The sequence below is a fragment of the Centroberyx affinis genome, unplaced genomic scaffold, assembly GCF_046629955.1.
Source record: "Centroberyx affinis isolate AG114_WGS23_722 - 3 ecotype Tasmania unplaced genomic scaffold, CSIRO-AGI_Caff_v1 ptg000334l_1, whole genome shotgun sequence".
In the NCBI taxonomy this organism is placed as follows: domain Eukaryota; kingdom Metazoa; phylum Chordata; class Actinopteri; order Beryciformes; family Berycidae; genus Centroberyx; species Centroberyx affinis.
In genome coordinates, this window is record NW_027279009.1 from 133,091 (window position 1) to 158,249 (window position 25,159).

The 25,159-nt window shown below is 40.7% G+C and overlaps 1 protein-coding gene across 1 annotated transcript in view; it reads right to left on the reverse strand.

Annotated features, from left to right (window-relative positions):
- Positions 1 to 2,544: 2,544 nt before the first annotated feature.
- The window catches only part of ndrg2 (NDRG family member 2), a 36,862-nt gene continuing 14,247 nt past the window's right edge, over positions 2,545 to 25,159 (reverse strand). The window contains exons 2-16 of the mRNA XM_071515251.1: positions 16,378 to 16,464; positions 13,617 to 13,658; positions 12,082 to 12,187; positions 11,723 to 11,843; positions 10,933 to 10,995; positions 9,386 to 9,446; positions 8,516 to 8,602; positions 8,132 to 8,188; positions 7,796 to 7,899; positions 7,661 to 7,699; positions 7,487 to 7,538; positions 7,088 to 7,135; positions 6,901 to 6,936; positions 6,374 to 6,425; positions 2,545 to 6,102 (exon numbers count right to left, since the gene is read on the reverse strand). Of these exons, the coding sequence (XP_071371352.1) occupies positions 5,939 to 6,102; positions 6,374 to 6,425; positions 6,901 to 6,936; positions 7,088 to 7,135; positions 7,487 to 7,538; positions 7,661 to 7,699; positions 7,796 to 7,899; positions 8,132 to 8,188; positions 8,516 to 8,602; positions 9,386 to 9,446; positions 10,933 to 10,995; positions 11,723 to 11,843; positions 12,082 to 12,187; positions 13,617 to 13,658; positions 16,378 to 16,452 (1,107 nt within the window). The 5' untranslated portion in view covers positions 16,453 to 16,464 and the 3' untranslated portion in view covers positions 2,545 to 5,938. The remainder of the gene's footprint in view (positions 6,103 to 6,373; positions 6,426 to 6,900; positions 6,937 to 7,087; positions 7,136 to 7,486; positions 7,539 to 7,660; positions 7,700 to 7,795; positions 7,900 to 8,131; positions 8,189 to 8,515; positions 8,603 to 9,385; positions 9,447 to 10,932; positions 10,996 to 11,722; positions 11,844 to 12,081; positions 12,188 to 13,616; positions 13,659 to 16,377; positions 16,465 to 25,159) is intronic.

A 25,159-nucleotide genomic window follows, 5' to 3' on the forward strand; every position in this document is an offset into this window, starting at 1 on the left:
ATGACCCAGACTCGGATGTCACTGGTGAGTTGTTTGTCGCATTTACGGACGCAGCCGCTGGTTTTGTGGGCCCAAAGAAATCTGTAGTTTGTGGGTTGTGAGAAGTAGCTTTCTCACTGGCTGCAAATGTGGTTGTATCAACTGGTTTTGTTGGACTATTGGATGTGTTTGTGGAACTTGATGGAGTCTGTGAAATTGTCTCAGCTGCTAATACAGCTGCTGTGGTCCTCCCAGCACTGGCTGTAGTCGTGTCCACTCTTGTTGTTAGGGAGAGATGGGTTGCCGTAGTAAGATCCGCTGAAGGTGTTACATCAGTTGTTGAGAATGTGCCAGTTGTAAATGTTGTTGGAGCTCTGGTGTTTTTTGTAGCTGCTGTTGATAGAGTGACAAAACCACTAGTAGATGTTATCCTGACAGCTGTAGCTGACATTGATGAAGCCATGGAGACTGACGGTGTAGATGATCTTGGTGCTTCAGAGCTTCTAAAAGAAGTTGTTGTAGAAGAGGTTGTAGTTTCTGTTGATCGTACAGGATAGATGGAGCTAATAATTGAAGTAGCCGCGATGGCTGAGGGTCTTACGTTGAAACTATTAGAGGTGGTTGAGGTCGAGGGTGTGGCTGCGGTAGGTGCTTCGGATCTCCAAAGAGTTGTACCTGAGGTTGCAGCTGGTATTGACGGAGCTACAGAAATGGCAATGGAGGTGGTAGTTGCTGCTGAGGGTGGAGTTGTTGGAGCTCTGACACTTGATGCAGAGGTTGTATCTGAGGTTGCAATGGCTGATCTTGCCGTGAGACTTGTAAAGTGCATGGAGCCACTTGTTCGAGCTTGTTGTGTGGTGGCTGATGTAGGAATTAAGGCCATATTGGAAGAGGTAGTGGGTGCAGCAGTTGCTGGAGTTGTGGAAGATCTCATTGAAGTTGTAGTTACTGCTGCTGTGGCTGCAGAGCTTGTTGTGAGGGAGATGGAGGAGGATCTGGTTTTGTTGTGTCTGCAGCCATACACTCCCCAGCATAGAAGAAGACATATGAACACAACACCCAGATACTCCATCTTGAAGAAGCAATAATAAGAATAATGTTAATAATAATAATAATAATAATGATAATGATAATGATAATGATAATAATAATAATAATAATAACAATAATAATAATAATAATGAGAAGAAGAAGAAGAAGAAGAAGAAGAATAGGGCTAATAACAATCATAATAATAATAATAATTAGTTGGTGTGATTGCTTGTTATTATATTATCTTCTCTTAATTCCAAGTTCTCTCCCTTGTCTTATTCTTAGCTATATTTTCTGCTGCTGCAATGACTAAATGTCCCTTCAGGGTCTTTAAAAATGTATTGAATAATCTAACATAATAATAAAAATAAAATAAAAACAAAGTACTACTACTAATAATAATGTTACAGCACATTCTGCTTATGTAGCACATCTCTTATCAAAGAAAATAAATCTTAATATTTTAAGAAATTGAAAAAAATGCTGATGTTTAATCATTTCATTAATGACAATTGTTCCTCTATTTTATGATTTAATGTGTATAACCCTAATTTGGTTCATGTGTTTCCAAATTAACAATTTTAAAGATATTTAAAAGTTCACATAAAATTACCAAAAACATAATGCAATCAACAAGAATAACATCAGAAGAACAAGGCTAAGTCTGCAGATGGTGGGGCTCTTGGTAAATGTGGAAATAAATTCACCAACAAATAAGCAAAGAAATAAACACACGCTGGAGCAAGTCTTTTTGATCTGGCCCAGAATGAACATCATTGCATCTCTTACCTTCAGTTCCTCTTGTTATAATTTCAAGCAAGACTCCTGGACTGTTTTTTTTCCCACCAAAATGAATAAAAACTTGATAGATCTTGTTTTCAAAAATTCCTTCAAATACTACATTTCCAAGGATTGTATCCAGCCAACCAGTTTAAGTCTCTGACAAACAAAATAATCATAGAACATGATATTACTCTAATTTAATTTTCACAACTCCTTATCAATAACTTCCTATCAACTGCAATCCACATATTATCTTGTACTAAACCTGCTAATGCTTCCCTCGAACTTTGTTCTGTGTGCAGGTATGATTTGGAGATTTGGGGAAGTTTACGTTGAGAATAGTGAATAGCAGACAAAGGAACCAATTAGCAACCAGTCCCTCCTACTACATACTGAGATATTCAGGTGCAAGTACAAGATAATAATAGGGTTGAAAATGAGAAGGGTTTTAGTTTCTCCTACTTGACAAGGTCCTGTATTGTTCTCTTTATAAATCCTGTGTGGGAGTGTGGGTGTATATATTAGCAACGAAGTGAGCAAATCAACAGATTAAATGTACTGCAAAGGTAGAGTAGAAGAAGAGGTGTGTTTGAGTGCAGCAATTATGCACACATGAAGGCAAAATGCACATTTACCCACCTACACACACACTCCAAAGAGAGAGCTTTCGACATTAACCGTTTGCAAATGAAAGACAGGAGTCAAAAGAAAATCCTCTTAAGCTTTTATTAATACTTAAGTTTGCTTTTTTTTTAGGATGTTCATTGTGTTACACAGAGAAATTAGCCACACAAGTAAATTTGATTGTATTCTCTTTATCTTTAACTTTTTTTTTTATTGTTAATTATATTATTCTCCCTTATCAGAGCTAATGCTAAAAAAGTTACACAAGAACTATCACACGGTTGACTAACTTGTGAGCACATTGGGACGGTAAACTAACACTTCACAGAGATAAAACAAACAAAAAAAATCCCACAAACAGAGGGAAAAAAAAGAGCACGATTGAAGGAAAAATAAACTGAAGAGACAAACGAAAGACAAAATGGACAAGCATTTACATTCACACAGCCCACACAGCTCCAGTCTCAACAAAGAAGTACCACTCCTTTTCCTTTTTTGGCAACATTTTCTAGGCTCCACCCATTATCCCTTATTTGGTAGAGGTTCCCATGCCTGATTGTTTGCGTCTCAATGCAAGACTGGGAGGAGCCGAACCTTCGCATTTACATTCTACTCTTCTGCCCTCTGGTCAACCGACAGTGACCCAAGTGCATAAAACATGGTGGAATCCTGGTTTGACGTTACATTTTTCATTCACAGAGCAAAGCATCCAAACATCAAGATTCGCTTTTGCCACACCAATAAGAACGGTTGTAACGGTATCAAAGGCTGGTTGTGCATTGCACTATAGGATGGGCCAGGGGGATTGAATTAACACAGATCATAATCATCGTCATCACCTCCATCATCGTCATCATCATCCAAGTACCAGTCTATTCAAATCTCAAGTCTGAGGCTCTCAACTGACTTTCCTTACATTGTCATCAAAGTCATCGCACCATCTCTACTACAAGAAACAGGTTATTAGGGAAAGGAGCACTAGACAGGCAACCTCCAAATGACTCATAAAAACTATAAAGTAATACTTAAAAAAAAAAAAGAGAATCCATAGCAATGATCGGATGCAACTGTGCATCAAAACAAAACTGCGTGCACACACGTGACACACTTAAACATACACATGCGCTCCAAGGATATTCTGGTTGGGTCCTTATGGGTCTTTTTAAAAGTGTGGTCATTCCAATGGCTATACGTTAAAGGGCAGTGGTAAGCTTAGTGTTGATTTGCTGCTGCAATCCTAGTCACACTGATGAACTAGTAGGAATTCAGCTTCATTGAGATGCTATTATGACTTGCCATGATGTTACAAGGAGCAAAATTTAGCTCACAGCATTTCTATTGTCAGATTTGTGACAAAAAATGCCAAAAAATTATTAACCCCCTATCTCTTCCTAGTTCAATATGAAAAAAGGGATGTAATTTGGGCTCCTGGTTTTGGCAGTAAAATGCTTAGAGGCTGCAGTTCCAGATTGGGTGGTTCAAGGTGCCGATATTGGCTGATCCCTTTTCACTCTCAAAAAAAAAAGGGTACAATCTTTTATCTTTTGTCGCTAAGGCTGTACCTTAAAGTACAGCCCCGGTGGCAACAATTTTACACCTTTTTTGTCTGAGTGTGATGGCAGTGAAGGGGCTGGTTCATTGTCAGGTAATAAGAAGGTCACATGGGGTTTTGTTGGTCTCAAAACTGGTAACTGACCATTACTTGAGTCCTCATCATTGTTCCAGCAGACGCATTTAAAGATGGACCCTGGCCTTTTCCGCGTCTCTGCTGCGTAAAATTGTGCTTACGGGATATAAGTGTTTCCAAATACATCATGCTTACTACCACAGACAAATCCATGTCCGCACACACACACACACACACACACACACACACACACACACACACACACTAACTATCACACGAGACACAATTCTCTTGACCCGGTTACTTGAATAAAACCACTTGTTGCTGGAAAGGAGCGTGTGTTCATTTTACCTCACATCGTAGATAAAGTCAAGTATGCTAGCTGGGTTTGTTAGGAGGTATCCATGCGAGAGCAAGGCTTATAGATTACAACCCAGATGATAAACACAGTGATCCCTTCTGGCCTAGAGCTGTGCTGCAATATCCATACTAGCATGCTACTTAGCGTAATCTGATGTAATGCTCCCTGGTGAGTAGGACAGAAGTGTGGATATTGGGACACGCACAGTATGAGAGTGCCAGCAATATTGGAAGCACTATTTAGTGTTCGACTAGTGTTATCTATAGGGTGTTAGCTAGCTAAGACGCACTCAACGATCAGCATTAAACATCCTCAGTCTCACCTATACTTACCCTTGAATCATCACTTTCACTAAACACTCCAAGCACACACACACACACACACATTCACACACTCACAACTGCACAACTCATCAGCAGAATATAAAAGAAAAACATCCAGTCAATATTCACATGGGCTGATACCAGGCATGCAATTTCCACACAGTCAGAAAAAACAAAAAAACAAAATAAAACACGCTACCCGCCCACCTCCGCAATTCCAATGGGAAAACACAACAGTCACTTAGACAGGGCTAATGGAAGACATAAACAACCTGGCAACATCAAGGAGGAAGTAGTCACTATAAGGGCTCTCATTGGCTGTTACCTTGTGAGGGATCAACCAATCAGTAGCTTCAGCCCCTTGCTGAGGCAGGTTACAAATATGAAAATAAAATTCAATCAAGAAATAAAAATAACACAAAAAAAAACTAGATTAAAAGTAGTAGACACGCATTGTTATAAGTATCTCCACTATAGTATTTTTTTTTTTTTAATCTATGTCATTTCAAACTCATTGCGTAATAAAGAGAAAATTGTTATTGTTTTCTATTACATTATTGTCATCATCATTAGCTTCAATATCATCATCATCATCATCATCAACATCATCAACAACAATACCGTTATCAGAATTATTACTATTGGTTAACACAAGGGGCGTGGTCTCTACAGGCCACACCCCTTATCTAAATTAAAGGGCTCTATTGGCTGACAGAGGCTCCAGCAGAAGGAGGGAGAGAGGACAGGTTGCCACCCTTTTCCCCACTTCCCCCCCTTTCTTCTATCCTCTTTTTTCCCCTCTAAAGCCTTTGTTTCTTTCCTTCAATGAAGCAAAGCCGCATCCACTTCTTCTTTAGTTTGAGGGGGGATGTGAAGAGATGGACTGGACTTAGATGTGGTGCAAAGTGTGAGAGATAAGTAGTGTCTCTACTGGTCTACATCTTCCCCTCAAATCCTCTCTCTCTCTCTCTCTCTCTCTCTCTCTCTCTCTCTCTCTCTCTCTCTCTGTCTCTCTATTCTGCTCTTGTGGGGAATGATGGGAGTTGTTTAGTGACAAATAAGTAATCCACTCGTCTTGTTTCCTGCATTACTGTCATGCTCCATCTTTCCCTTCCTTTCACCTCCTTCTCTCTCTCTCTCGCTCTCTCTCTCTCCCTCTCTCTTGCTCTCTCTCTCTCTCTCTCGCTCGCTCGCTCGCTCTCTCTTTCTTCAGCAAGACACCTCCATGGTTTGGGAAGGGCTGGGGGGCATCTGGCCGCCCTGCGAGCCCTGGGACAGGGTGCGGGAGCGAGAGCGGGATCCATCCATGGAGTAGGAGGAGGAGAGGGAGGTGGTGCGGGAGCGGGACAGGCGGGTCATGCAAGACGATGCCACTGTGGGGAGGGAAAGAGAGAGACAGATAGAAAGATTAGATTTACAAATTACAGTTGCAGTGAAAACAGTATGCAACATTTAAGGTTGGCGATGCACTATGCAATCTGTTTGGGCAGCACTCCCAGCAACAGGCAACAAAGTGAACGTAGAGTAAACAAAAATCTAGCTAAAGCAGCTCCTTGGCCACTGTTGCCCACGAAAGTTGCCCAAAAATTGTCTTGTGTATCACTGTATTAATATGTAACCTGCACTGATGTGAAGTGAACTTACTGTAGCCCATGCCCTGGATGAAGTACTTGAAAGCCTCGGTCAGTTTAGCAGGCTGAAAATATAAAAAAATTAGATGTTATACCTTATACTGAAAAAAACTTAAAACTGCACAAGGTAATGCTGCACATTGGCGGCCCCAAGTGGAAGCCAGAGGTAACTGTTTTAATTTTGAGGACTTCAATACCCAGAGAAATCAAGTATTGTCAGTAAACTGGGCACTCATCGGACATTCATTTCTTCTTCTTGTTGGGGATGGAGGTGGTGTAGAGGTTCAGCTATCGTTGGTGAGTCCAGCTTCCTCTGAACTTATTTCTTTTGATTCAATTTCCCACCAGTGATCACACAGTGTCATACCTGCCGCAAAAAGTTGATTTCGGCAAATAGGGCGAATCTATGGGGCCTCAATTAGTGGGGTTGGGACGCTCTTCTCTGTTGCAGCCCCACTTCCATATTTAGGCTGATAAGACGGGTGTATTCTTACATAAAAGTATGCTATGACATTTCAGGAGGCTGTTGCATGTTGTTACCTGAGTCAGCTGAGGGAGACCACCAGCATCAGCCATCTGTGGAAGAGGGAGAGAATAAGTGAATGAAAATGAATTACAAAAGAAGAGACAAACAAAAGACAAAGAAGAGAGAGAGACACACAGGTATATAATTACAGTACAGATAGATAGATAGATAGATAGATGGATAGATAGAGATGAGGGTTACCTTCAGGAATGAGGTTGTTGTTGGGTCCATTTTGCTGTTGCACTCCACCTAGTGGTCACAGAAGGAAAAACAGTAAGCCACTTCACATCAGACATTACAACAACAATCACACTATTGCACACAGATCTACTATCAAATACCAGCTGCAAGTAATTCTTAGCATTTGTTTTAATCTGTTTCTTCCAGATGGATGGGCTTTACTGCATCAAGACATTTCAGATGATGTCAAACTGCAAACCATAAAAAGTATTTGCAAATATTATTTTAGCAAGATTTGATTCTTCATACAATATTAAACACATTTGAAACATGCCAAGTCATTTCTTTATGTAGAATTCCCACTGAAGAGCATTTTAGACTTAGATGAGCCAGTTGTTATGTTTTATTTTGCAAACGTACCGCAGCCTCCTCATATGGAGCTTGATCTCCCACCACCAGCATTACTGGACATCTGAGGGAGACAGAAGGTGAGGAGGGAGGCTTTTAGAGATTTTAGAGGTTTACTTATAAAAAAAATAAATAAAGAGATATTATAATGTTACTGCTGAGGATTAAAGTTTAGAGGGTATTTACTTGAAGGTGCTGTTGCGGTCAATGTTCAAGTCTCTGCGACTGGAGGGAAATTAAAAAAGCAGATTATGTTGGTCTTGGTTTGATTTGGTGTGTATTTGTGTTTATGTAAGGGTGTGTGTGTGTGTGTGTGTGTACCTGTTGTAAGTCTTCCAGAAGAGCTCTATGTTGACCAGATTAGAGGCTTTGGAGATGCGCTCTCTGTGAGACTGCAGTAGATCTGTGTTTGCCGACAGCTCCTCCTACAAAATACAGAGAAACACTGTCAATTTGTTTTTATTTTGATATATTTGATTTTATCTAAGCTTTATTTTACAGCAACCCAAAACACGCACAAAACAAATTACCAACTAAATACATTTTTAAACTGATACAAGACATTTTTTTGGAAACAATTCTGTATTTTGATACCATTACAGTATGTCATGTGCCAGGTTGTTTTCAAAGATATTAAATGAAAACTTATCCAGATACCTGACTGAAAAGGTGGCACAGGATCTGCTCTGTGAGGGAGGATGTCACAGAGCTAAGCTGGGAGAGAGAGAGAGAGAGAGAGAGAGAGAGAGAGAGAGAGAGAGAGAGAGAGAGAGAGAGAGAGAGAGAGAGAGAGAACCGACCATGAACACAGTCACATAACTTCATATCCATATTTAAACTCTACTTGATGGAGAACTCCCATTAGGACTAACTAGATCAAAATACCACGTGTTTCTAATGTACTATTGACTGGCTATGAGATAGATGAAGCATAATAGTTAAATTAGAGAAAAATGGCAGTTAATTGTAATATGCGATCACAGAGAGAGAGAGAGAGAGAGAGAGAGAGAGAGAGAGAGAGAAACAAACAAACAAACGTACCTTCTGAGCGGCCCAGTCCATCCATCCTCGGGCGTTGGTGTCAATGTTGACCAGAACCAGACCTTCCACTGAGTCTGGGTTTGCCAGCTGGGATAGAAAGAGAAAGCTAATTAATTGTAATATGAGATCACAGAGAGAGAGATAGAGAGAGAGAGAGAGAGAGAGAGACAGAGAGAATGTTTTCAGATTCTGTAATTTCAGAGTAAAAGTTAAACTTAGAGAAATACAGGAATAACGGCAGAAAGTTAACAATTGGTAAGTTAATGACAGCATAATGCAAAACGCAAAAGGGCCAATAAGTACAATTTTTGCTGTCCCATAACACAAAATTTTGATAGGGTTGTTGATCATTACCAGTGACTCATTGATTACTTCACCAGGTGTTGAGATTTATGGCTTTGAAAACTCACTTTCCAGCTTGTACTCTCTGTCTCTCACCCTGTCTTTCCTGTCGATCTCCACTGTCAACTATCAAATAAGAAACCTTAAAAATCCTAAAAATCCTAACCAGCCCCACTGCAATTCCAAGACACTTCCCCACCCTCCTCCCTCTACCTTCTTGCATTTTCAACAATGGATGACGGTGCTGCAAGCGAGCGAGCGTCACAAGACTTTTCAGCTATGAAGGCTAAAACGCCTTGTTCTCAAGCCAAAAAAGCAAATGAGTGTTATCATTACAGTATTTTGCATGACGATATATCACCTCTTCGCTAGATGTTTCTGTTGGATCTCTGCTCTAATTAGCTAGCTTACTCCTCCCTGCTGAGAAAATGGAGACACACTTTATTGTTTGTGTCAGTTACAGGCCACCGATGCAGAGAGTGAAATGGCAGAACAGAGAGCTTAAACCACTAAAAACCAGACACTCACCGCGAACTTGGAGAGGATGTACGCCCCCGCTCCCACACCCACTCCGATTACAGTGCGGAAACTGGCAGAGGGAGACGCAAAGTTAATAACACACACTCACACACACACACACACAGACACACACACAGACACACACACACACACACACTCAAGGCCAAAACATAACACACCATTCTATTTCAGTGAGGATATCAGATTGGGGTTTTAGTTATACAAGCATTGTGCAGAGGCAGAGCTGCTCTGGAGGCAGACATAATCTCATTGGTTGAGTTAAAACTTGATGGGCGGAGCCAAAGAACCAGCCAAAAACAGGTTTTTCTGATTACAGTTTTTTCTGAATGCTTACAGGTTTTTCTGAATGCTTACAGGTTTTTCTGAATGCTTAAACACTAACAGTGATTTTTGAAGCACTATCTCTGAAACCTTTAACACTTGTAGCCAATGCATTTACCAAGTGTGCCAAACTGAATGCACGTTCTCTGCTTTACACTCAGTTTGTAATTTTATAACACACTTTTTGCAAAACTGTAAACACAACTCACTGCTTTACACTCAGTTTGCAATTTACTGTAATACTGTAACACACTTCTAGCAACACTGTAAACTTATGGCCAGACCCACAAATAAGGCGAGATTTAGCCTAATTTTTTTCTGTTCTTTTTTTTCTAGCACAAATGTTTTTGTTTTCTTCTACTGCGCTTTTGTTGTTTGAGGAGTGTCACTGTAGAACATTGAGAAAAAAAATGCCCTGCACACAGAAAAAGCAAAAGCCACAAGTGTTTTCCATTTATACTGCGTAGTTGGTGCTTCGTGTGCTTATTCAAATGATGGTTTGTGTGTACTGTATTGACGCAAAAACACAATTTTTAAAAGAGTTTGAAGAGTTTTGCAAGAATTGTTTGCTTTTGCAAGAGATGTATAATGTTTTGCTGGTTTGGTGTAAGGCTTTGTGGTTAGTGTGTAGAGTTTTGCAAAAATAGCCTATAGTTTCAAAGATAGTGCCTAAGCAATCAGAAAAAACTGTAAGTAAGGTTAGCCTGAAGTCCAGTGAAAAAAGCAAAAGGTAAAAGAGGAGGAAGCTAATATTATGAAGCTCTTGCTACTAACTGAAAAAATGCGATCTGGTCATACTAAGGTATAGATAGGCTATCTAGGTAAGCTAGTTAGCCTGCTGACCTTCCAACATCATGAATGCCATGGTCATGAATGAATAAAAACAAGAAGTGATTGCCATTTATATTTTAAATTTATATTTTGACCAGAGTTCCTACTTTGCCATTCAAATTCACCAGTTAGCTAACTGAGGTTTAACTCAACCAATCAGATTATTTCTGCCTCCAAGAAATGCTTGTACGACTAAAACTCCAATCAGCTTAAAAACATAAAAGTGAGAGTTTTACGACGGCTTCATCTGTGATATGACGGATACCATGGCAAGCGCCAGTTAGAAATCCAGTATGTGTTTGTATTGTTTAATGGCCTTCACTGTGTGTATGCCAAATGAAATTCTGCCTGTGCTTCTGTCAAAATGAATAGAGTTAACTCACTTGAAAAACTGCAGGACAGCTGGAATCATCTCTGCAATGGTCTCCATGGAGGGATACTGGTAACTAGAACAGGAAACACAATTGTTTTCAACTGAAGGAACTATTATGTCCAATACACTAATACACACACACATATCATCAGTGGATTAAAAAAACCTCCCATTTTGCTTATGTTACTGCAATGACAGCTGATATTTTCTGATGCAGGCAGTGTTTTATGACCCTGGGAACTAAACTAACTATTGGTAATACATTCTAACATCAGAAATACATGATGGTCAATGTGAGGATGAGCCAGCTTTAATGTTTTACATATTTTTGCATTTTAAGCAGGGATTTAAAATGAGTGCAACAGCAATTCCTACATCGCCAACCTCACAATAGTAAGGAATGTAAGTAATTATAGTAGAGGTATGGTGACGATACATGCAACAAAATCTTCCCGTGGCCCTATAATAATCACGCAAGGCGGAGGAGGTGTGTTAGAGAAGTGCAAAGGAAAGAAAAAAAAAAGCGGTAAGGGGAGGAAAAAAAAAGGGAGGATTTGTTTTAAACCGTAGACCAGAGCGTATTAGAGCAGAGAGAGGAGGGAGACACGGGAGAAGGGAACGTTAAGTATTTCTTGAAGAGATTAGTTTTAAGCTTTCCGCAGAAGATTGTTTCCATTCCTGAGAAGTTTACCTTAAAAGTCAATGTTAAAATTCAGGGCACCGAGGAAATACAAACACACACACATACAGACACACACACACACACACACACACACACACACACACACGGAGCGTCGTACCCTGTGGGGTAGGCAGCAGCTCCCTCCTCTTGCCCTGGAGCGTCAATATGAACCAGGGTGAAGTTCTTGACAATCTCCTGCATTTCCTCAAACTTAAACAGAGGGGAGAAGCAGCTCTTACCTGATAGAGAGAGAGACAGAGAGAGAGACAGAGATAGAGAGAGAAACAGAGAGACAAGGAATAGAGAAAAAAGAAGATGAAGAAGAAAAAGTACAGAACAATCGGATTCTTGTGTGATTCAGAACTGATTTATAACAGTTATGAAAAAGGGGAAATTCGGGGGAGAGAGAGAGAGAGAGAGAGGGAGGGCTGAGAGATGAAGAGAAAGAGAGAGACAGGTAGAGAGAGAGCGACTCACCGTCCAGACCCACGTCGTGGAAGGTGAGGATCGCAGGCCTGCGGGTGTTTCCGGTGCCGTAGAGGGTCACATGCAAAACGCCATGCGGAGTCTCAATACTGTGCTCCTGGAGAGGGAAAGAGCATTAGTTTAACACACACACACACACACACACACACACACATATATTCAACTGATGTGGGTTTTTGAAGGCTAATACTGATATTTGTTAGATTCCATCTTCTGATATGTTGTGCCAATATTCTGTATATTTAAATTGACCATTTTCCTGCCAAAAAATGACGAGCATTCAGCGTGTCCCGACAGAATTTAATCCTTTGCAAGGTGACAATCCGCTCACCCGGCTGCACACTTTTGTTAAGGTGCTGGATGATAACAGAGTCTTAGGAAACAAGGGAAGATATCTGCACACTTATGTCAATGCATTAATTTGGAAGCTCAAGCGACCTTTGTCACACATGCTCAGTATTGACTTAAGGCAATATTCCACTTAGTTATTATTTGGCACTTGACTGCCATGAAAACCAGAATATAAACTACTCACCAAGATCGGATGCAGCTGGGACATTACATTTAACATTTTTGTGTTAAATGTAAACAGATTCAACAACAGATCCCGCTTTTAAGACAATAAGTAAAAAAAGTAAATCTTGTCTCCCAAACAAGAACTACTGGTATCCCTCCGCTATGTTATCTTCTATCAATAAAAAAAACATGTTCTAAAACTAACAGTCAATTCTGTTGTTAAATTTGTACACAAGCGTGTTAAATGTATAAATGTATGTTTTCAGGCTATTTTCGTGGAAGTAAAAATCTGAACACTACAAGCTCTTCTCTTGTTTGTTCTCTTCCTAATTCTTTGCAGGGCGGAAAGGCTTCTGAAGGAGCATTTAAACCACAGGACAACAAAACATTAAGACCCAAACTAATTCAATTCTTTAAGTTCAGAATGAGGCAGGTTTCATTGCAGGTTTTACAGACCACAACCCCTGAAGCTTTTGATTAAAATCTTATCCTCACCTCCAAAATACCAGCGGTGGGTCAACACAGACTTGTTGATATTTTTATTCAAAGCCCAAAATTGGCAAGTGCACTAATGCTGAAGTGTTTTAGATATGCACATCAGAAATTGGTCCTACAGTATAATCGTTACAAAGAGTTTGTTTTAACCTGCTTGAAGCACCAGATGGGTGGGGTTTACCGCATCAGGACAATTCAGACAGTGTCGGACAAGCTGTCAAGCACAGAAAAGTCTATGATTTTCCAATTAATCCTGATGGTCTTAAATTTCTGGCACTCACTGTGTCCTTTGGGGTAAGCCCCACCCATCTGGCACCCACAAACACATAAATGAATCATACAAAGTATTTAGGAATAGTATCTGACTGAGGTCTGATGCACATATGCACCCTCTGAAACCCTCTGAAACACCATTTAGACCATCATGTGACAGCTGACCCACCCCACCTGATACAGATGCACAAACACACAGACACACCTTCATTACATTAAAACATCCATCTGAACAGTCCTACCTGTCCTTGGTCCAGGAGTATCCTAGCAGCCAGTTCAGCCTCCTAGGAAAAATTGAGGGAATTAAATCTCATTAGCGAACAGCACAGGCTCTTATCCCAGATCACATCTTCACTGGCTGTGCAGTGACCGAACCTTTCAGATATTCAGGATGGAGAGGGTTTTTTTTCTTTGTTCAAACAGTAGGAAAGCTGAGAGAGAGAGAGAGAGAGATGAGGCCTGAATTGTTCTGCCCTCTCTGTGCACTAAATAGATATATATATGTTAATTTCAAAAACGCTATATATATCCATCTGGAGGGAAAAAAATCATTACTCATTCAACATCTATAGAGAATCCAGGATGTAAAGGTGTTTTAATTTTGTCAATGACCCATTTAAAGTCCTTAAAAAGTTCCACAACTTGTTTTCATGTTCTGCTCTGAATCCTATGTATCATATGAGCAGGTATTACTTTTTTCAAAGGGTATATATCTAATTGAAACAAATCTTTTCATGTTCAAAAGAATCTAAAGTGGAACATGGGCATAAATGGACAGGAGTGCCCACTCAAATGTGTTTTTCTTCCCAAGGTAGCAATACATGCAGCCATCATTTCCTTCCACACATTTAGACATAGTATAGGGCTGAAATGTAAAGGATTTTTTTTCTGTTCAGCTCACCTAACAGGTGTAAATAAAAACATAAATGCATGCATGAGAGAAAATTCATTCATCGCGTAGTCCATTTCTGTAAGTGCCACCTCTCTTTCTAATTGGCGGCCACACAGGCAGGATAGGCAACAGTATGTTCATGGTGAAATAGTAGAATGTCCCTTTTAGAGAAGCAGGTGGTTATGGGATGCTGGGGATTATAAGGAGGAAGCATGTCAGCGGGAGAGCAGAAAATAAAGGAGACATAATGGAGTTCTTCATTTGCAACCCTCGATCTACATATCTGCTCTTGTCCTGAATTACTAGCATCACAAGTTCTTGGAAAATTAGGTGAAGATTGGTGTAGAGGTGGCAGTGTGCAGAGTGGAGAGAAGGGGGGGGTCTTTTCGGCATCAACAAGGGCGGAGAGTTGGGGTGAGACTCATTTTTACACACACACACACACACACACACAAAGATAACCTATGATTTCTTCTTTTGAATTTTGAAATCTCTTACAAAGAGCAATGTAGCCCGGGCAACAGGGGGGAGTGGCAGGGAGGCTTGGTGATTAGATGGTCATCTGTAGCTGAAATGTCACTTGTGTGATCACATGTGGACTGACGATAAGAGTGTGGGGGCCTGGTATGGGCGGGGGGGGGGTGATTAAATATCACAATATTTTAGATCAAATACCTCGATATCGATAATGTGATGATATTTTGGGGATGGGTATTCGTGCTTTCATCAGATATTTACACACAAGAAACTTTAGAAAATGATCAATAGTAATCAGTATGTGGATGAGCAGGTAAAGCCAGTCATTGTCCATTTTTCTCAGCCAGAACAGGCTGATAAGCTCAGAAAATTGTGTTGCTTTACTGTAATGCAGCTTTTAAGACCAGGAAGAAGTGACAGGAACATTTAAATTATTTCAAAATATTACGATAATCAAAATCTCAGATGATATCTAGTCTCATATCATGATATCTGAACTATGGTGGTTCTGATCTAACTTCTAACAACCCAATGTTCATCAAGTTTCCTACTCAGAATCACTCTTCACATCCTCCTGGATCCAAGAGCAACAATTGGATTACAGGTCTTTTAGGCCAGTGGTTCTCAACGTGGGGTCCGGGGACCACCAGGGGTCCTTGAGGGGGTTCCAGGGGGTCCCCAGCAAATTGATGAATTGTTAAACTTCAGTATTGTTTCATTTACAAGTTAACACATTAGACAATGCAGAAGAATGATTATTTTGGTCATAGTTTCACTGTAATCTCTCTACCTACAATACAGATAGACATGGAATTCGAGACAAAATCATATCTAACAATAAAAATATTCTCAGATTTGGGTCCAAGAGACAAAATCTCATCAAATGGGGGTCCGCGGCCCTAATGTGGACTAAATTAGGGGTCCTTGATATGAAAAAGGTTGAGAATCACTGTTTTAGGCTACAGTGATCAATCCCTACCTGCTCACTCACTGAAAAACACTCTGAATAACAGCATCGGTTAAATGCGTAAAACTCTATGCTTTCGCGCCTTTGCAACAGCCACAGCTACGGCTTTGTATTTCCCGCTTTCGCCCAGCAGGTGTCAGCAGTGAGCGACACGGCGCTCTGATCTGCAGCGCTGCATCTGCACAGCAACATCAGCAGAGCAGAGAAGAAGCTTCTCTCTCCCCCTCAGGGCTTTGACGTCAACCTGGCAGATATGAGCCAGCGCTGCAGCCACACACACACACACACACACACGGCGTCATGCACACGCATGTTTGGAACACATGCTATCACATGTAGGCTTTGCTCAGACTCAAATGCACACACCCGCATGCATGCACATATGCAGTGCGAGGACACAAACACTAACACTCTCTTTCTCTCTCTCTCTCTCTCTCTCTCTCTCTCTCACACACACACACACACACACTAGTAGCATGTATGTGTCATCCCAGCCCCTTGCATGGATGGATGAGTGGCGTTTGGTTGTGCAGTTGAATGTATTTCTGTGTATACATGCCTGTTTCTCTGTGTTTGGATTACTTTGAAGTCACAATATGTGTTTGTCTCCATGTCTGTGTGGATGCTTGATTATCGTGTGTGTGTGTGTGTGTGTGTAGTCTCTGACCTTGGCAGAATCAGCCTGACCCGTGAGTAACGGCTTCTCCTCTGTGATGGCGATCTCCTGCATTTCAGTCGTCATGGCGTCAGTCACCTGCACAGGTAGAAACAGACCGACGGAAACATGAAAACCTGTTTATTACTGAGGCTTCTTCAGTCGCTCTACACTCTCTTTGTACTGCAAGTATAAATACATCTCTCTTTTTTTACTGTCTGCCTCAAACACTTGACGATGCAGCGTGTGCTCAGATGTACCAAACACACACACATACACACACACACACACACACACACACACACACACACACACACACACAAACTGATTAAATACTGTATATAGCTGTTCTCCTCTGGGACATTCTTTGTGCTGTGGGACTTTATGAAAGTTAATTAGTGATTAGTTCTGGTAGAAATGTGCAGAAAAGGATTGTGGGACAGCGAAAGAGAGACGCACGGCTGAAAGAAAAGAGAAGAAGAAAGGGGCGGATTGATAGATGGACACATTTTGATTTGGGGCATAAGCATAAACAAAATCATCAAGGATGTTACAGTATTAGCCAGATATATTTCCATTGCAGCTATATCACAATGCACAGATGTAAGGCAGGTTTGGCAGAATGCATTTAAAAGTAGCAATAATAATATGTTTGTTTATTCAAAATCAGGTACAATCATGAAGAGAAAAAGTAACACTAACGAAAATAATGAGAATGAGAAAGATGAGGAGAGAAGACTGGTGGAGGATGACATAAGAAAGATGAAAAAAAGAGGATAAAAAGCTTAGGAAGATGAAGAGATGGACCAAACAGTGGGTGAAAAATGACAGAGAAGTGGAGAGAGACAAGGTTTATATAAGAAACGACAACGACCTGAGGGAAGAAGTGACAAACGAGAGGATGACAAGGGTGAAGTGATGGGAAAAGGACTTTGTGTTACGTTTTTTTTTTTTTTTTTTTTCTATTCAAGGAAGGTTCGCTGAGCGTGCCTGATCATTTTCAATAATGCCCTGCTTCACATTCACACAGTTATGGGACAATAACCGATATACCATAAAAAACAATAACGATTATGAATTCTATAATGAAAATGAAATGTATAGATATAGCTCTCTAGATGTGTACTGTTGGAGAAAATTACATATATTTAATATGGAAGAAATATGACTGCTTTCTGAAAATTTGGCAGCCACACACTGACTTTACCTTTGTCAACAATGGAAAGTTATAATACAGATATGATGATTCTGTCCAAATTATCTCTCATGAAATTGGTCTAAATGTCTCTACCTTGTTTGTTTTTTTCGGTGTTAAGTTTGCGTATAAGTTTGTATGTTCTATATTCAGAAAAACAAAAAATTAAATGGGAGCGATAAATCGGTGTAATAACGTATATTGAGATAATTTTGTCCGAGATAATCGTACTAGGGCTGGGCAATAATTCAATATTATCGTTTATTGTCTTTCAGTGGAATCGTATGGTGATGATATGGTGATTTTTGGGATATGGTGACACACAATTCTGCTGCCTGAACTGATGATAACTGATAATTATTTAAAAACTCTTAAAAACAAAATGAGGTATGGTAGGCATATTATTTGAAAATTTGATTTCTTAACATGTGATCTTGCATAGGGGAGCTATATCGTGATATATATCGATATTGAAAAAATCCTTATGATTATCATAATATTGATTTCAACCATAGAAGAGAGACAATTTGCTTTTCCAAGAAAGGCGGTATACAGAGAGTTTCATATAACACAATGCAACTTTACATAAAAATAATCAAGAAGAAAAACACGATGGTAAAAATGATTACATGAAATGATTAAATTGTTTATTCCCATGGCGGCCATTTTGATTATGCATCACACTCGGGGTGGGAACCTCAGCTTGTTATTGTGTCCATTTAAACAGACAGCATTATTCACAATCTGACATTTAAGCCTAAACCGACTGTGGGACCTTGTGACACCAATAACTGTGTGTGTGTGTGTGTGTGTGTGTGTGTGCGCACTCATCAGGGAATGAACTGTAGCCTCAGGGTGCCTGTGTCTCTCTGGGTCTCAAACGGAAATGATTAGTCACCACAGCTCCCCCCACCCACCCACCCACCCCACCCACACACACACACACACACACACACACACACACACACACACACACAATCCTCGTCTCCTGTGTTCCCCCCAGCCATCCATCTCTCTCTCTCTCTCTCTCTCTCTCTCTCTCTCTCCCTCCCTCTATATCTATTTGTATCCATTAGCCTTACACATATCTTTCAATGTCTTTGTCCCTCATCCGTCTGCATTATGTGTTCTACTGTTTGTCCCTGCCAGTGTCTCTCTGTCTCTCTCTCTTTCTCTTTCCGCCGCCATCTCACTCAAAGTCAAATTCAAACTTGAAGGCACTCTTGTTTATCGTTTGTCTTCCAGTTTTCAACAAAATAGCACATGCTGTTTAGCAACCGACTTGGAAGTCCCGGATGTCAGACTTTCCCAGCAGCACATGAACGCAGCATAAATGGTTATGGCTAAAAAACAATTATCGTCTCTAATGGCGGAAATCCCAGATCCGGATTATCACCAAAATCTAATCAACTGATCCTTGGGCCAAGAGTGATCTGTCCAAATTTCATTCAAATCAGTTTGTTAGTTTTTGGTATATCTTGCTAACTGACTGACATCGCTCTCTGCCCATACCCCCCCCCCCCCCCCCCCCCCCCCCCCTCCCTGACCAGCTGCCTTATCAAGCCTGTTTCTGGACTGTGGCCTTGCCAAGGACTTTGGTGCCCACACTGCAGTTAATGTGCCCTCTGCATCTAGCATGGTCACACACACACACACACACATGTATGCGTGTGTACTGTGCAATACACACACACACACACACACACACACACACAGGCACTTGGACTGCACACCCACGCATGTAGGTACACACACAGAACTGACATATACACATATATTTTCATTTCACTAGGCTATATCAGAGGATGAAATGAAGGCTTGTGGGTCATATAACTATAGTGGTTTTGATGTTTTTGAAGCACGTTCTATAAAAAAAATAATAATTTTGGTCTGATTTCTATCTGAAAACATCAGAAAGAACCTTATAATTCCAAGCTCCAGATTTATCAATATTTTCATGAGAAGTCCCTATTGTCACTATAATGTACGTCATGAAGAGCCAGTCTGTTCATATGCTGCTCTCTCTGTATTAACATGAATCTGACATTAAACTTATTCCATTTGGATGCTACAGGGTGAAAATGCTTAACAGCTCTGCAGCAATGGAAGCTAAGCAGAGTTGGGCAAATCAACCTGTTGGTGATATCTCTGCTGCGTTTTAGCATACCAGTGCAGACTTTTCACTTCTATTTTTTCTGTAAAAATGAATCAATTATTACTGCACCTACATGCAATTATATCATTTTCTAGTGCTTAAATCTGCCCTCTGTCACTTTAACGAACCACTGCGAAAGCACTTTACAACATTATAATGTATTCAGTATAGTAGACCATGCCTACACATTATAAACACCACCTGGACTGAATGCATAACTAACCACACATCACACTGAGTCAATGAGCAGCGATGCTATCTGCTGCCAAAGCTTGCAGACAGACAAGGTGGCGGAAAAGGCGGTCACATGACCACATCACGCATTAAGCAGCATTGATATGGGTCTCACGTACCTCACCCATTATACTTAATCTCCCCAACACCCTCTCTCTCTCTCTCTCTCACTGTCTCCATCTCTCTCTCTCTTTTCCTCCCTCAATCTCACCCTTTTCCACGCGCACGGTTCCTGCTATAACATTCTAATCGGCCTAACTCCCTCCATCATCCATCTTTCTTTATCTCTCTCTCTCTCTCTCTCTCTCTCTCCCTCTGAGTCAGTGTGTTTTAGAGCGTGTAATAACTGTTAAACTGCACAGGAGGCACCGTCTGTCACCATGGAGAGAGAGAGAGAGAGAGAGAGAGAGAGAGAGAGAGAGAGATGGAGAGAAAAAGAGACAGATTCACATGAGGAGCAAGAAGGGAGAGAGATTCATAGCGAGGGAGAGAATCTGTTGCTGGCTGCAAAAAAAAAAAAAAAAAAAAACACTCCTTGCTTCTCATTTGCCTCTCGTTTTTTTTTTTTTTAACTTCCACATTTCAGATGTCAGACAACAGTTGCTCACTTCATCTGTTACACCAAACGGGTTCCATGCCTCTGAAATCAGACTGTGTCGGATAATTGTACGACTTCAAAATTCATCCAAGCTTGTATTATGCGCATTCATAATCATGCGGAGCAATGGCATTTCAGTTGTCCGCTGTTAGCGGGCCATCTCATTCCAACATGTCATGTTGTGTTTTCGTCAATCCATCCTGTCATTCCCCCCTTCCCCCTTCTCTCTCTCTCTCCTTTCTCTCTATCACTCTGACTCCATCTCTTCATCCTTTAATGGAATGCAATGTCAGACAGTAACTCTGCATTCAGGCATCACTGTCCAACTCTCTAGTGGCTGATTTGCACATGAGGGAAGTAACAAAGTAAAAATACTTCAGTACTTAAGTAAGATTACTTTACTCAAGTTTTTCTTTCACTTAAGACTTTTTACTTTTACTCACTACATTTCAAAAGAAAAATCTATGCTTTCTACTCACTACATTTTCAAAACAGACATCAGCATTTTTTTTTTTTTTTTTTTTTTTTTTTCCCGCATCAGACAGCTTCCATTCTGGAAGCAGTTGATCAAGTGCCAAATGTGATTGGCTGCTTGGTCACCAAAGCGACAAGGGACAGAGAGAGAGAAGAGACACAAAGAAATAGAAGCAACAAGAGAGCAGAGAATTAACATTAGTGAATTCATCTGTGCTAGAGTTAACATTGGTGATTTGAGCTGCTCATCTGTGATTCAGAGAAACGCTCAACAGAGAACCAGTTTAGAACATTAGAAATGCCTTTTTTAGACAACTACTTTTACTTTTATACTTTAAGTAAATTTAAGACCATGTACTTTCATACTTTGACTTGAGTAAAGGATAGATGATTGCTAGCTGTGTTTCAATGGCAGGTTTTTACATATGGCAAAGCTAGCACGTGATTGCCGTTGGGTGATGTTGCTCAGAGGTTAAACTTCTTGGTGTGGACACATGTGGAAACCGAGGTTGATCAAGGTCAACTCAGCTATGAAACACTGGGCAACTTGTTGGGCAACCATGTAGGTCAACAGATATTTCATTAATGCTCACATGCCATTTTATAGTTGCCCAGATAAATTGTATTGTATATTTTGAGGTTTGTTTGTATTTTTCTTTCATTCATTGCCAAATGCATTAGAGTCATTGGTGTTAAATTCTGGGTTCCTACACTTGCCTAAACGAATATGGGTTAGTGTGTTTGTTGGTGTGTGTGTGTGTGTGTGTGAGGGTGAGTGCAGATTACTGTATTATCTGTTTTTACTGAAAATGACCAACAGGATTTTCCTGAAGGGAACAACAAAGCCAACCTTGATCCCTGATGCTGAACCTTTTAGTCAAAGTACTCCATGACCAAAAGTGACATTTCCACACATGAGATTTGTTGCCCTCTGTATTTAGACGTTGAACTGTTCGCCGATTTGAATCTCCCAGGTCTTTATACAGTCAGGTAGTTTGTGATGTGGATTATTATCCCTACAGAATACTTAGAGATCTACCAATGATCAAGCATGAAATTAAACACTTGATCGGTTGGATGCAATATTTTCTTAAACCTTTCTATTGAAAACATAACTTTCCCAGGAACCCTGTATATTCTATAGCTCCTGTGAGCTGCGTTCTGTCAGCATATTTTTTTTTATTATTTTCCTTCCCTGCTGCTTTCGATGTGTAACTGACTGGTCTTTCCCATCACAGGAGGAGATAAAATGTTTTGCACTGGACTGTTTTATGAATGACAAATGATCTTTTTCATTCTCATTTTAGGGATTTTGATGATTATATGTTTTTTATGTGTTCGGTTTTTATCAACAGGGTTTGTTCCACATCGTTTTTACCCTTGTGTTTACCCTGACTACATAACCAATTTCCCTTTGGGACAATAAAGATACTGAACTTGAACTTGAGATGATTCACAGGGAATCAAGGCCTGAGAACTTCCCAAGAGGACCAAATGAAAGCATGACACAGATCACTTTTGCTTGTATTGTTTGTAACAATGGCAGTCAGGCCTTTCCTGCTATCATTTTACATTTAGATTTTAGCTTATGAGTGAACAAATAGGAGCTCAATGTGTTGCTTAGAGAAAATTCAACAGGACCAAAGGCTGTTGATGGGCAAAAACGGTTGGTGTGGGGATCAAACCTGTGACATTCCAGTTATGAACAGTCTCCCTAAAAACTAGTCCATACTGCATCATATTTGCAACGCAATGTATTAATAATGATTACGTTCTAGACTGCAATCAGTTTGTGCCAATTGTCTTGCTTGCCCCTTTGTTTTCCATTCTTCCTGCTGGTGTCTGCACACAGTCAGCACAGTTGGAGATATCAGCGCTCGTTTTCCTGCCTTCTGAAGAAGCCATTTGCTGTCATTCATGCTTGTACATTATGAAAAACAACTTCCACACACTTGAAAATTGCAACAGACTAGACATAAAGAAGCAGTAAACTGGCTATAACTCTAAATTACACCGATATTCTCCTTTAATGTACAACTAGATTGCTGTGTGTGTGCTTCTGTGTGTGTGTGTTACAGTTTTAATATTGTACCAAATGCTGACACAACAAGCTGCTGTCACTCATGAAAGCTTTACCTCTGTCTTCATCAGTATCTGCCCTCTTCCTCTTTTTATTTTCAAGTCTCTCTCTCTCTCTCTCCTCTACCTCTTTCTCTCTATCTCTCTCTCCATCAATCCATCCATTATCTTCCTCACCCTGTTGACATTTCATTCGCTCCTCTCTCTCATTTTTCCACCGGCCATCCCTCCCCGCAGCCCTTTGCCTCTGCCCTGTTTCTGCCAAACCTCTTTCTCTTTCTCTTTCTCTTTCTCTCCCCCTCTTTCTCTCTCTGTTTTTCTTCTCCACCCGACAACAAGTGAAAAGGATAAATGGGTAAACAACTGTGCTGGCAGAGACTCTCTCTCCTTTCATTTGGACACTCCCTCTCTCAGTGTGGGCAGCGCTGAATGAAGAGGCGCACCCAGACACACACACACACACACACACACACACACACACACACACACAGACACATAAACAGTATGCAAAAGTAGGGCACTGAGCATCAAGGTCACCTATATTGAGAATGTAGGCTGAAGGTTGAAATGCCAAAAGGTTAAACTACGGCTGCTTTGACATGGGAGGGTGTTGACGTCGAGGTGTTCAAGGCTACGCAAATTGAGTGGGTGATGAGAAGCAAGGCGTTTGAGGTCAAATGCTGAGCTGGGAGGGGGGGGGGGGGACGTTGTGTTTCATTACCCTTTGATTTATGAGAGCTCATCAAAGCCCACTGGACTGGTTTCAAAAATACATGGCGTTCAATGGGGTAAGTCAGGCAATCACGAAGAAAGTCACTGGAGATAGAAAGTTTTCATCTGATGTGTGAGCGTGCAATCGCCTCCGACGCACAAACTCAACCCCCCTCCTGATCACACACACACACACACACACACACACACACACGCATTTCCACAAAGACCGAAGGACCCAGGTGTTGAGGACATAAACGCTCACAGGACCATGTCTGCTTTCTATCCTGAAGCAAATCATCTTAGGCTCCAGCACTTTACTGCTGTCACACCTGGGCACCGCTGCGCCATTTATATGCGTAACCCGGTGATATGTGGCTCTGCCTGGGGGTCTGCATGCAAACTGTCTACTGAAGCTGAGCTGAGCTTTTCAAATTCAGCCCTGCGACATGTGATATACACATGGCAATGGACAGATGGAGTAGAAATTGCACAAGTCTGGCTTTTCACTGAAGTATGGCCGCACTTGTGCTCATTTCCCAAGCAGAAATATTGTTTATATATTGTATTATGTTCTCTTTTTAGTCATTTGAAGTCACAAGGAATGGCCTGGTGTTAAGATGGGAGATTGTGCCACAATAAAAGTCATTTGTTTCTACTGTATAACTTTTAAGGAAGAGTAGCATAATTTTCCCTTTAATACCAATACTAGGTTTAATATCTAAAAAATAAAACTACAATGCCACAGCAAAAAAGAAAAACCATCAAACAATGTGTCACCACACTGCTTTTTAGCAACTTCTGTACATGGTTGGGTGTCGTCTTTGTCGGCTCTATAAGGGAAACAGTTCCATATTTGGCTCCTGGCACCAGTTTGTCAACCAGTTTAGGTTGACTGGGATTCAGTTCAAGACATGCCGGACTGTTCGGTGCTGCTTCTGCCAAATTTTCAGCTGTTCAAGTCAAGTTTCTTTGTATAGCCCTTGATCACAGTCTCACAGTTACAGTCTCAAAGGGCTTCACAACGGCCACATTATGAAACAATAAATGAAAACGACACTCCGCAACCTGAGACCTTCAGTGAGAACGAGGAGAAACTCCCAGGAAAACCTCATTAGGAAAAACAAAAAAAATGGAAGAAACTTTGGGAAGAGAGAAGAGAGAGAGATTCCCCCTTCCAGGACTGTGGGCGTTGGGAGTGAAACAAACAAGGATTAAATATTGATAACAGAACGGAACATAAACAAAACACACAGAATATACTCAGTAACAACACAGCAAGTAAGCTGTTTTCCTCTGTTCCACTCTTCCTTCTTCTTCTTCTACTATTAACTACTCCAATCTGCAC